This window comes from Rhinolophus sinicus, chromosome 17, assembly GCF_057876585.1.
Source record: "Rhinolophus sinicus isolate RSI-liver-muscle chromosome 17, RSI-T2T, whole genome shotgun sequence".
NCBI lineage: Eukaryota > Metazoa > Chordata > Mammalia > Chiroptera > Rhinolophidae > Rhinolophus > Rhinolophus sinicus.
This window is the reverse complement of record NC_142517.1, coordinates 149,097,340-149,110,841: the sequence shown is the minus strand read 5'-3', so window position 1 is coordinate 149,110,841 and position 13,502 is coordinate 149,097,340. Positions and strand designations below refer to the sequence as shown.

The following is a 13,502-nucleotide window of genomic DNA, read 5'->3' as shown; positions in this document are numbered from 1 at the left end:
AGGACATTAGGACTGTTTCTTCAAACAGTAGATGTACAGTGGTTGCTCTTATGTGTTCAAGCTAATCAACTCTAACAACTCTTTTTTTTCTTTAATTAAAGTTTATTGGGGTAACATAGATTTACAAAGTTACATAGATTTCAGGTGTACAATTCTGTAATACATCATCTATACATCACATTGTGTGCTCACCACCCAGAGTCAGTTCCCCTTCCATCATCATATATTGGATCCCCTTTACCCTCAGCTACCACCCATCTCCCCCCTTACTCTGGTAACCACTAAACTATTGTCTGTGTCTGTGACTTTTTGTTTCTTCATTTGTTTGTCTTGTTCTTTTGTTGTTTTCAGTTTTAATTTCCACATAGCACCAACAAGACAAATAATAACAAGTGTTGGAGAGGTTTTGGAGAAAAAGGAACCCTCAAACACTGTTGTTGGGAATGCAGATTGGTGCAGCCGCTATGGAAGGCAGTGTGGAAATTCCTCAAAAAATTAAGAATAGAATTACCATATGATCCAGCCATCCCTCTCCTGGGTATCTACCCCAAAAATCAGAAAACATTTATCCATAAAGATATATGTGCTCCAATGTTCATTGCAGTATTATTTACAGTGCCCAAGACATGGAAACAACCAAAGCGTCCTTCGATAGATGATTGGATAAAGAAGTTGTGGTATATATACACTATGGAATACTATTCATTAGTAAGAAAAGATGGAATAGTACCATTTGCAACAGCATGGCTGGATCTTGAGATTATTATGCAGAGTGAAATAAGTCAGATAGAAAAAGTCTAACAACTCTTATAGATACAAACTCTTAATGTATAGTAACACCAATGGTTTTTACCCAATGTGCTGACATGGGAAGTCTTTAACTATTTATGCCTTCATTATCTTCATCTCTTTTTAGAGGTCAGCTCTACTGTGTGGTATATTAATGAGAAGTGAGACCACCAATGTGTCTTTCCATCTTCAACTATACTAACAAGATCTAACTGATGTGTCAGCTAGTCTGGGAACTAGGGTCACAGAAGATTGAGGATTAAAGTCATAAAAGTGCTGTATTTAAAGAAAATCTCTTTCTTGTGATGTGTTGTTCTAAATTGTTCTTCTCTTGTATTAAATGCTATAATGTTCAGAATTGGTTCTTTTTGCCCCTTGTAACAATATTCAGTTATCCTGTTTTCAGTTTTGAATAGTATGTGTCATTTTTCCATCACTACCTTGAGATAATATATACTCTTTTTTTTTGTAATGTTATTCATAATGGACCTACTTTTCAGTCCTCATCACCCATTTAACTACTTCTTTTGGGCACAGATCTTCCTTTGAAGCCAGTGGGAGCTTTGTTCAAAGATAAAATATGTGGCAGGAAGGGAACCGTTTCCCACCTTCCTCTCTCTCTCTGACTCTTTCATCATGTGTAACGTTTTCCACTCCTCTATAGATAAGAATCTTTTTTTGAATTTTCTATATTTAACATCAACACTACATTCTGTTAAGCAACATCAGCCATTCTCACCACATCCACCCAGATAAAAAGTGAGTCAAAGACAATTAGGTTACTCTGGCAGGAGCTGTGACCCCACAAACCGATCATTTTTCATAGTATCTTCCAGTCTCTATAGATGCAAACAATTTGTTCTCTTCTGCAAATGCTAAGAGACAGATTAAGGCAATTTCCTTTTCACCTCCATTTTTTTTCTTTTTTTTTAAAGATTTTATTGGGGGAAGGGGAACAGGACTTTATTGGCGAACAGTGTGTACTTCCAGGACTTTTTTCCAAGTCAAGTTGTTGTCCTTTCAATCTTAGTTGTAGAGGGCACAGCTCAGCTCCAGGTCCAGTTGCCGTTGCTAGTTGCAGGAGGCGCAGACCACCATCCCTTGCGGGAGTTGAACCGGCAACCTTGTGGTTGAGAGGATGCATTCCAACCAACTGAGCCATCCAGGAGGCAGCTCAGTTCAAGGTGCTGTGTTCAATCTTAGTTGCAGGGGGCGGAGCCCATCATCCCTTGTGGGACTCGAGGAATTGCACTGGCAAACTTGTAGTTAAGAGCCCACTAGCCCATGTGGGAATCCAACTGGCAGCCTTTGGAGTTAGGAGCATGGAGCTCTAACCGCCTGATCAAAGGTGTCTATACATCTAAAAAGGAGTGAGATTTTTAATTTAATAGAATTGGTTTTAAGAAGGATTTGTTTAAAGACGCAAGGCAGTTATTATCCAGCCCTAATTTCATAAAGCTCTCTTTTTATGGTAATTTACTTGAAAAATAAATTAATATTTAATTAATATTTCCATGAAATTTGTAAGTTTTATTCTGGTCACTTTGGGATATATGCTATAGTTTTCTTTTTTTTTTGAGAATAGGATTTATTTTCTTTTTTCTCTCCACATTCTTGGTCCTTTGCTTGACTTGTTAGAGCTAGACAGCTGCTTGATGATACTCAGTTCTTACATGTAGTCTGGAGATTATCCCATCCTTTTCCCTAGATGTTTTGCCTTACTTTGTAAAACTTCAAAAAAAGACACTCCACAAATTCCCTTGACAACACATGCTAAGGTTGAATGGCTTTCCCTTTCTGGAAAGTACCACCTCAGTCAGTCACCTGAAGAGTAACAACCAGGTTGTTTTCGTCTGGACATCTGAGGATGTCAGTTATGTCCTCTTTTAGATGACCTAAAGACCCATTTCAGGTTAATCCTCAGGCTCTAGCCAAACCCTCCCATTCAATTCTTAGCTTTTTCCTGATTTCTTCTCTGAATCTTCTTCCTGATTTTTTTCTCTGAATCTTCTTCCAGATGTCCACAACCTTTGAAAGGCTAAAATTGGGGCTTTCTTTATGCTAAAGTTATTCTTCATATTTAAGTTTTTTCTACGTGAAATCAATCCAGTAAGGGAAGTTTGCTTTTCACCAGTTAGTTCAGCTTTAGCTTTTCTAGTTAAAATCAAGGACCAGGAAGAGATACTCCTGTGACAACTTTTAATAAAAGGACATTCTTAGTCCTTCAACTTGAATGTTTTCATATGCATGAGATTGAACACTTGAGGCCTGACAATATATCTCTCCTTAATATTCAGTTATAAATTACTGGTAAACTGATGTAAAGGACCATTCCCCCCACCCTTTGCTGAGAGTAATTTTATTTTGGAATCAATTTATTTCTTCTAATATATTTTGAATTTTTTTTTGAGTTCTTGGGAAAATCAAAAGCCCTGATTCTACCTGAATTCTTTCTCTGTAGAACAGAGCAGATGACGGGGATTGTCCCAAGTATTTCATTTAGTGTTGTTTTATCTTGGACTTTTTCTAGGTACCTAAAGGATAAATTTTTTTTCTTTAGCTTTCCTAAAATTATATTTTAGTATTGAGGATTTTTTTTTTTCTTGTCAGAGTATATTTCTAGCAATTCGGTAAAAATGTTGTAAATCAGTCAGAGTCTTTAAAAAATTTGTCCTGCCAAGACTGAAATACATTCCTACATATTCATTTTTGAATTGATGGATGGATGACAGGCAGTACGCAGCAGGATTGAGTACTAAACGATTCTTGTGTCAGGCTTCAGAAATCTTAGCGTTACGATCTGTAGCAATGAAAAGGAGTAGGAAAAGAGCAAAAACAGAAATGTGTATGAGAATTTGGTCTTAAGTCAGAAAATAGTAGCAAAGAACTATTTTTGCTAGGAGGAATAGAAAAGTAGCAAGGTTAAAAAGCTGGAATTTTTGATACCCTAATGAACAAAAAAGCTGATTATCTTCAGTTTTATTAAAAAGTTACCTGTTGTTTTATGTCATGTTGAAATCTTAGAGCTTAATTGAAGGATTGTAAAATGATTGAAAGTTTAGAAGTCTGAATTTATGAGAAAAGATGAGAAAAAGGCAAAGTGGGTTCTGATGGTGACCTTCCAGTAAAAGGTAGTGTGGTTTGGCAGGAAGAGCAGTGGTCTGGGAAGTAGAAGGCCTGTGCCTTATTCTACAGCTGCTCCCAGTGCTCACATGTCTCCAGACAAGTTGCCTCAGCTCTTTGTGTCCAATTGTCCTTATGAGTAAAACGAAGACATTATATTGGGTGATTATTAAGGTCTCTCAGCTCAAGCATTATGATGACTTCTCATAGAGCAGGAATATAGAATGAGAAGAAATGTGCAGTTTGTCTTGGTAAGGACAGAAAAAGCATTTTTACAACTAGGAATAAAACACAGAATTTAAGGACGTTTATTCAATCTATGATGTTGGCATTTGGGTTCAATGCTTATCTTTCTTTCTTTTTCTTTGCAAAGCCCATTGTGTCTCGCTTATTCTTAGCAGTGTTCAAATACCAGCTGTAAAAAGAGAAAAACAGGAATGTAAATAGAAAAATCAGTGCCAAGTACAATTTCTTCTGGGGAGTTGGGGAGTCCACTGGTTTCCTCTCAGGCTGCCCTACTTTTTTTTTTTTTTAAGTTTGGCTTGAATGCCAATTTTGTGTGTTTCTTTGTAAATCCTGTTTGAGTTTTTGCAAAAATGTAGAAAAAAGATGAAGGAAAAGTAAAACAGTTATAACTAAATGAAATTAACAGACTACCAGTACTTGAAAGCAAAATAACACAGAATTGCCTAAATCCTTAAGGAGTCCAGGAAATCAAGTAAATAATCAAGTAAATAATTAACTACTACTCACTTGGAGAATGACAAAGAGGGCTTCAGGGTTTGTTCAGCAAGGACTAGATGATCTTTAAAGTCCCAAGTAGTCCAACGGTTCCCTGACATGATTCCTACCCTCAGGGAAATCACATTTCAAAAGTGGAGGAAAAGGGAAATTTACACAAAGCCAAGGTGGTTCACTTGAAAAGGACAAAAGTTATTTTTACCTCCTTGCATGTCCGTAAACATTATATACAAGTATTCTGTTTTTCCTGGGGAGTCCACTGATTGAGGTGATTTTTGTTTTCCAATTGCTTGGGAGAGTGAACCATGTTCCAAAAGCTAAACAATTAAGTAAAGGATAGCGATCAACAAGCAAGGGATACAGTGGAGAGTGACAAATCTATAATGGTATGCTCTTGTGAACCATTTACTATTTAAGGAAACTGTTACTTTTTGAAAAATTCAGAGGTACACGTATAATAAAGTCATCAGTTAGTAGTAATTGGAATACAAATCAAAGTTAATTGTAGTGAACACCATTGCTCATTTTATCCCTACGTTTTAGAAAGACTTATTTTAAAAGCATCTATTTTTAAAAATCTACTCTAAAAGCCAGCTAGTAAACTGACTCTCTAAGTCAGGGGAAGGTGGGAGTCCATAGCCTGGCAAAAACACCTTGCAACGGCTGTTTCTGGGAGTTACATCTTGGGTCTGTTTTTTGGAGTGAAGAGAGAAAGAAACATTCCCTATTTGGTTAAGTACTGGTGCTTAGTATGTACAGAATATTTTGCCAGGTGTATGAGTGAAACAAAATATGTGATACAAACACGCTTTGCCTCATGATTGCTATTATTCAGAAAGATGAAATATAGCAGCATGAGTAAGACTAGGGAATATTAACAATCTGCTTCCCAGGCAGTGAAAATATTGTCCTACATGCTGGTAATGGAGTTGAATATGGTATCATAGGTAGGAGCAACAGATCGATACAATCTGGATTTTCCTTCATTTAGTTCCTTAGCTTGTGGTTAGGAGCCAGTGATATACTTTCCTGTGTCTGTTTCTCACTCCACACCTGCTCTGGGAAGGAGTTACGTTTTTCTTCCATTGCTGGCCATGAACAGTGGGTTTCTTTAAGTCAGCAGTGAGAATGTTAATCAGTCTTGGTCAATGATTACTTTTTCTTCACTCCAGAGGCATCTCTCAGACCTCTCATCAGTCATTTTAATTTTCTCCAGTGTTATGGAGAACAGTGGGAGGTGTTGAAATTCTCCTTGTTACAGAGCATATCTGTTCAAGTTGTACCACCAGCAGGCAAGCCATAAAATGCTTCCTGTTCCCTCCCTGTAAAATGACATTGTTTTCCTTCCTTCTCTCTTTCCTGTAAAATGGTAATGACATCTGTCTCCGACACTGCTAACTGAAAACACAGGTATTTTGGTGATTGTATATACTTTAGCGCACCCCGTCCCCAACCCCAAGAATATTTAACATTTTATCATTTCCACTTTGTACTTGTTCTAGTTGTTCTAAACAAAACAAATTGGTCAGGGGCAATGGCTAGTTTACCTTCTAGTGCACCCCTAAACATGCCCAGTGTTCCTCCACCACCATTCTGAGTATCCCAGCAAATGAGCACATGCAGTAACTTGAAATAAAATTCCTAATATCAGTAATTTTTATCTCCTTTGATCCCCTCTATGTTACTCAGAAAACTCCACGTGACATCCAATCAATTGAAATATCTGCTCCAAAAATCATATTTATTTGACACATATTTTTTTACTAAGCCAACATGTTGTTTAAGCCTATGAAGGTGACAAATACATATGACAATTAAGCTCTGACAATTATTAAGTTTGTGAGCTTTTTGAACAATGTTGCTAATCTTTTTTGATATCAAAACTGGACAAACAGTTAACCAAGTTTACTATTTGGAAATGCTGAAAAAGCTGCGTGAAAAAGTTGGACGACTTGAACTTTTCGCCAACTCATGGCTCTTGCATCACAACAATGCACCAGCTCACATGACACTGTCTGTGAGGGAGTTTTTAGCCAGTAAACAAATAACTGTATTGGAACACCCTCCCTACTCACCTGATCTGGCTCCCAAGGACTTTTTTCTTTACCTGAAGATAAAGGAAATACTGAGAGGAAGACATTTTGATGACATCAAGGGTAATAGGATGACAGTTCTGATGGCCATTCCAGAAAAAGAGTTCCAAAATTGCTTTGAAGGGTGGACTAGGCACTGGCATTGATGTATAGCTTCCCAACGGGAGTACTTCAAAGGTGACCGTAGTGATATTCAGCAATGAGGTATGGAGCACTTTTTCTAGGATGAGTTCACAAACTTAATTGTCAGACTGTGTATGTATGTGTGTATTATTATATATACAATATTTGTCATTAATATATATATTTGTCATTATATATATACACAAGTCAAAGTTAATTTTAGTGAACACCGTTGCTCATGTTATCTCTATATTTTAGAAAGACTTATTTTAAAAGGATCTATTTTAAAAAATCTATTCTAAAAGCCAGCTCTAGTAAACTGACTGTCTAAGTCAGGGAAAGGTGGGAATCATATATACATATATATTCATATATATATATATATGTATATATATATATATATATATATATATATATATATATATATACACATTATATATATATATAATGGGGTTGACATCCTACTAGGAGCATGGCCATGCAAATAAATAACTAGGATATATGATGATGTGTCAAGGGCTATATGAGTGTGGCAGATACGAAATTGTATAGGAGTTCAGTAGTGCTAATGAGACATTCTGGCTGCTGTCATTAAGGAATGCTTCACAGAGAAGGTAGCATCTGATCTCAGCTGTTAACTATGAAGAGAATTGCAGTGAATGGAAATAGGAAGGGGGTTTTAGGTCAAACAAAGATGTAGAGGTATGAAAATGCTAGGTGTATTCTCAGGAGAAAGGCTATTACAGCTTGGAATCTCTACATCAATCTATTTAGATTAAAAGTTAAGATTGGAAAGTTTGGTATGAATTAGATTGTGGGTGACTTTGAGTTCAAGGCTAAGAAGCTTAAATGTAGTTCGGGAGGCATGGAGTATGACACGATTAGACAGGAAGAATTAGGTTGGGGAGACTGTATGTAGCAAGACGAGTTGCTTGCTATTGTGTTGTATTGAGGGCTGAACCTGGGGCCTGAGCTTGGAAGATACAGCTGGTCATGGAAAGGAGGAGACAGATGTTGGACATTCTAGAGGCAGAAGTACTGAAATGTGAGGTCCAGGTGAATAGAAAAAGAGAAGTCTGAGACACATGAGATAGGAGGTTGCATTCTGTCTTACAGAACTGGGTGTGTGAGTCTAGTTTAATGTGTATACATGTTGGGGCACAGAGGGGCCTGTTTTGGGAGATGAGAGCCCTACCTGCACTTCTTCAGTTCTGACACACATATTCTTCACACATCACATTTCTGAAATTAGAATGCCTCTTACCATCTGCGGGTACATTTAATGTGGAAGTTTTTCTTGAAAAGTAGTTAATAAATTAATGGTGCATATTGAAATTGATGGCATCTTATATCAAACAAATAAAGTATCAAATGTATATTGTTATTGTATTAGGTTTTCCTTTCAAGCTACAAATGATTTAATACTCATTACAATTAAGCCAAACAATCCAGTAAACATAAATTACATTTAAATATTAAAAACACAGTAAATATTATTCATCAAATAGCTACATTGCCCAAAGTAAAGAATCACTGGGAGAATAAATCAACTGCTAGAGCTCTGGGCAGATTATGAATGTATTCATCAACTGCTTACTGAGCAGCTTTTATGAGAAAGTCATTCTTCTAAGTGCTAGAGGGATACAAAGATGAATGAGAAAATAATACTGTCTTGGAGTGGGAGTGGGGCAGGTGAGCTCACAATTTATTAAGAAAGAAAAGAGAGGTAATTTTAGCAAGGCAAAATGTGATTCATCATAAGAGAGATCCCCAAGATGTACTTTGGATGCTCTGGGGAGGTGATGCTCAAATCTGCTTAGAGGTATCAGGCAAGGCTTCATGACGGATGTGACATTTAAGTAAGGCCAGGGAGAATAGGTAGGATTCCTATAGATAGAGGTGGAGTAGGTAAATCCAGGTGAACAAAGTGTTGTGGACAAAGGGAAGAGGTTGGAAAGAACCATGTGTATTCAGGGAACACAGCAGTCCAAGGTAGCTCGAGGGCAAACTCTGAGCGATCATAAGAATGCTTGCAGGAAATATTTATTGAGCAATCACTATGTGCTGAGTACTGCTATGTTTTACAGTACATATTATATGTAGTTTAATTGATATGTAATATAATTGATATTATATGTAGTATAATTGGTCCCATTTTGTAGCTGAAGAAAATGAAGTACACATAGTTAACTGACTTGCCCAAACTGAACCAGTTGGCCTTACTCCTTTCACAAGCAGTAATCATGTAAGAGCGCACACAGGGATATGCAGCTATAAAAATGCTGGGCACAGGCCAAGGGAGGTACTGCAAACCATGGGAAGGAGTCTGAAATTTATTCTGTAGTGGGAATTATAGCGTTTTCTGGATTTAGAACACGATGTCACCAGTGTTTTGATGTTTGTAATGGAATTTGATTACAATGGTCTTTAGAAACATGGTACCAGAAGAGTATAGGTTGTGTGTCAAATTCTAGCATCCTACAGGGGACTTTAAAGACCCTTAACTTTTTATAAGACTTTACATTATCAAAGATCTTTTTCATTTTTGATGTCATTTATTTTGATCTTCACAATGATGTGGCATTTCTCCCTGCACTGGGTATATTGGGAAACGTACCCCAAACTGGCACTGACCTTGCCAAAGCCTTAGGGCTAGTAGGTGGTAGAGCGAGGGAAGGAAACAAGACCTTCTGGAGTCTACATCGTTGCTGCTTTTACTCAATCTTCTCTTTTTTTCTTTGGTCTTATCTCAACAGTCTGCTTTTTCCAATCGGAGATATAAATGGGCATACATATGGTAAATGATGGGTTTGTTCAACACTGGAAATAAGTACCCCTAAGTAGAATTTTTATCTGACAAGAGAAATGGGCCATGCTCTGGTTCACAATGGCAGGACCACATGGTCAGGTGTCCAGGGAGGCAGTAGCTTCAGTATTTTTCCATTGGTGAGGAGGAAGCACTCCCAGCTGGCAGCCTCTGGAAACTCAGTGTCTGGACTTCATGGCAATTTCTCCAGGCTTCTGGTTTGGGAACAAGGCCAGCTGTCCAACTATCTTAAATAATTCATTTCACAACTTTTTGCCCCTCCTCTCAGCTTATTAGTAAAGTAGAATGTTCACAGTGCTTGGTTAAAGAGGAAGTATCACTGATTCTAAATTTAGCACAATTCATTGTCATATACCATGTTTCCCGCAAAATAAGACCTAGCCGGACAATCAGCTTTAATGAGTCTTTTGGAGCAAATATGAATACAAGACCCAGTTTTATATTATATTATACTATATTATATTTTATTATATGGGTATATATTATACCCATATAATATAATATAATATAATATATAATATGTATATTATTTTACTATAAGACCAGGTCTTACATTAATTTTTGCTCCAAAAGATGCATTAGAGCTGATTGTCTGGCTAGGTTTTATTTTCAGGGAAACACGGTATTTGTATATAAAATTTTAATACTTGTTATTTCAAAGAACTTCCACTGCGTTTTGCGTCAATATCCAGACCAAAGAGGTGCTGAATAATCACCTGCTCTTGAGATTGACCGCACATTACGCTTTTATTATTGTCATAATATCTCTAAATATAAGGAAGAATGGATATTGTATGGGTTTTCTGGGGCTGCTGTGACAAATTACCACAAACTTAGTGGCTTAAAACAACAGAATTTTTTCCCTCACAGTTCTAGAAGTTTGAAATCAAGGTTGTCAGCAGGTCCCTACTCCATCTGAGACTCTAGGTAGAATCCTTCCTTTCTTGGTGGTGGCCACTGATCTTTGATGTTTCTTGGTTTGCGTTAGTGAAGCTTACAATCCCAAGTCTGCCTCTGTCCTCACATTGTGTTCTTCCTGTATGTCTGTCTTCGACATGGCACTTTGTTCTTCTTATAAGGACACCAGTCATAATTTTGGAGTAGGCCCACTCTAAGACCTCATCTTAACTTGGTTACATCTTCAAAGACCCTATTTCCAAGTAACGTTAAGCTCACAGGTACCAGGGGTTAGGACTTCAACATATTTTTGGGGAGACACAAAAGCCTTAACATATAGAAAGCAATAATTGGCACTATTCTTTTTATTATGGTTAACTTTATGCAGATCATTATCACTTTTTTTCTGGATTTTAAACTTCTTAGGGGTATGAGCTGAACTACAGTAGAGAAAATATTTTTTCCCTCTTTGGTAAATCCAGAGTATTTGTTAGAATATTTGTTTTAATTGCTATCATACTGAGACTTTTTTTTTTTTCTCTCTCTCTATCTTTCCTACTGGATTCTGATCTCCATGAGGGAAGGGATTGTCCACAGTATTAGCACAATTATGGAAATAATTAGCACAGTGGTTAAACTTGTCATCCTTGGAGATGGATGATGGGGATTCTAATCTTGGCTGTCCTAGGAATTAGCCGCGTAATGTTAAGCAAATATGTTAGCCTCACTACCCTCATCTGGAAAACAATGATAAATATAATACTATTCTCATGTTTTTACGAGATTAAATACTTTTAGCACATTGACTAGCTGTTACTATGATTATATACTCAGTAACTGCTTGTAGAATTTAATTGAAGGAGAACAAGTAGTCTAGTCATAGCTCCGCCATTACATTACTCGGTGTCTATGGCAAAACGGTTACAATTTCTAGACCACAGTTCTTTCACCTAAAAATTAAGGAAGTTAGAAGAGGACCCTGAGGTTCCTTCTGGCTAAAATAATGTAAATTCAGCTAAGATCTTCTTCTGATTTCAAGGACATTTATGTTATATATGGACAGTTCTATATATAATTTATTCCATTCATTACTGAAGACCCTCACTACTTGTATTATGTCTTTATTTGACTTTTTAATTTTAATTCAGTGAAGTTAAGAACTATTTATTGATGCTCAATGTCAGTCAGGTTCTCTGCTAGGTTATGGATACATAGAAATTACCAAAGTACTGTTTTTACCTATATTAATTATATTTGAATTCAAAGAAACTGAGATTTCGTGCCATTTAAAATGTTTTAAATTGTCAGGGATAGAAATAAAATAGAGGATTCTAATATTCTAATAAGTTATTGCTCTTCTGTGGTTTTTTCTAGTGCGCCTGTTTGTGTACACACACACACACACACACACACACACACACACACACACACACACACTTTTTTCTAGACTCTGAGAACAAAATGGAGAAGGTGAGGAGCATTCCACTAGTTGCTTTCCACTAACCTTTCTCTGCTGATCCTCTTACTTTGTCAAAGGCAAGTCCCATACAAGTTGGCAGCTCTGGGTGATGAGCAGATTGGAGGGGCACCTATCCAGGAACTCCAAGGTGAGAGCTCTCTCCTGAGCTGTTCCATGTGGATGTGGCTTGTTTAACACTTTTAGCCATTCAGTTGGGAAGAGTTGATTTGTAATATTTGAGAAGGTAATATTTGAGAAGAAATTTGAAGAGAGAGAGAGAGATGGAGAGAGAGAGAGAGATGGGGGGAGAGAGAGAGAGAGAGAGAGAGAGAGAGAGAGAGAGAGAGAGAGAGAGAGAGAGAACAAGATAAGATGGGGGAGGAGTGAGTGTTTCTCGCTGAGGGAAAAGTGAGTACAAAAGCCCTGAGGAGGAACTGCTTTCTGTTGGAGGGTTAGAAGGAAGGCCAGCATGACCAGGATGTGGTATACTTTGAGGTCATTGGTTCTACTAGAACATTCAGGACGTCAAACAACAGGCCAAGAAGTTTGGATTTGATTCAAAGGCCAGGGGGAAATCACCTAGATCTCACGTCGGTCCAGCTATTTACACAAAATTACAGTCCCAAACAGGTTTCTCGCTTTCTAAGAAGTTACCTTCTAAAGCCTTAAAGCCCTTCCTAATTCTATGGGGTGGCATTACCCAGGCCCATTGTGCAAGTTAAGTACGAGCTGATCACTGAGGGTGACACAGGGTATTAGCTAAGGGAAATGGAAAGAGTGCTGTCACTTGTTTATCTTAAATTTTGATAAGAGACTTGAATTTTGAAATGGAACTCGGTGTGTGGTGGGGGAAGGGAGGGGTGATAAATGACTAAGGAGAACTGAATTAGGCAGTTGAGAACTGCTTTGAAAAACAGTGAATTTCAATAGGACAAACCAATGCCCTTTACCTCCATAAAAATTACAGGCCCATGATTGTGTTACTCTCCTTTCCTGTATTATTTTGTGGAGACTTTCAGCAGTTCTTTTTGAGGAGGAATTTTACTTGGTTGAAAGAAAATAATGAAGAAATATGAAAGAATTACCTAAAAAGATGAAAAAAATCCCATTAAAAAGTAAAAATCTTATGCTATAAACTAACACCAAACATCCAGTGGATAGACGGAAAATTTTCATTAGTAAGCATGAACAACAGTATGACTACTTATAAAATCATAAGACATTTTTATCGGCAAAATGTGATTGGCTTTTAAAAATTCTCTGTGAATTACTAGTATTTTTAAAGTTAATAAAATAATATATGAATGCATACTATTATAAAAGATTCAAACCATATATAAAATAATTTTTGAATATCTTCCTTCACACCCCTCCCCTCTTTTTTCCACAACTCCTTCAAAGGCAATCACTATTATCAGGTTGACGTATATCTGTGTCCTCTTTTTTTTAT

General features: G+C 37.0%; 2 protein-coding genes across 3 annotated transcripts in view; one reads left to right on the top strand and one right to left on the bottom strand.

Annotated features, from left to right (window-relative positions):
- The window catches only part of CYTIP (cytohesin 1 interacting protein), a 67,233-nt gene that overhangs the window by 19,514 nt on the left and 34,217 nt on the right, over nucleotides 1–13,502 (top strand). The window lies entirely within an intron of this gene.
- On the bottom strand, nucleotides 4,198–12,979 carry LOC148754862 (uncharacterized). Of its 2 annotated transcripts, XM_088794101.1 has the most exons (3): nucleotides 12,098–12,655; nucleotides 6,729–6,966; nucleotides 4,198–4,327 (listed from the first exon to the last, which is right to left on the bottom strand). In XM_088794101.1, exons 1-3 carry the CDS (start codon nucleotides 12,138–12,140, stop codon nucleotides 4,258–4,260), a joined length of 351 nt encoding a protein of 116 aa, XP_088650227.1. In that variant the 5' UTR covers nucleotides 12,141–12,655; the 3' UTR covers nucleotides 4,198–4,257. The 2 variants fall into 2 exon arrangements, 1 of the variants encoding a protein (XP_088650227.1); XR_016019683.1 differs by lacking the exon at nucleotides 6,729–6,966 and having other exon boundaries at nucleotides 12,098–12,979.

Bases quoted from the DNA above. Each gene is read 5' to 3' on its own strand.
- LOC148754862 (XM_088794101.1), bottom strand. From the start codon at position 12,140: ATGGGACTTGCCTTTGACAAAGTAAGAGGATCAGCAGAGAAAG. The intron at 6,967-12,097 runs GTTAGTGGAAAG...AACTCATCCTAG, and splicing joins AAGAGGATCAGCAGAGAAAG to AAAAAGTGCTCCATACCTCA. The intron at 4,328-6,728 runs GTGAGTAGGGAG...CTCTTTTTACAG, and splicing joins GTCCTTGGGAGCCAGATCAG to CTGGTATTTGAACACTGCTA.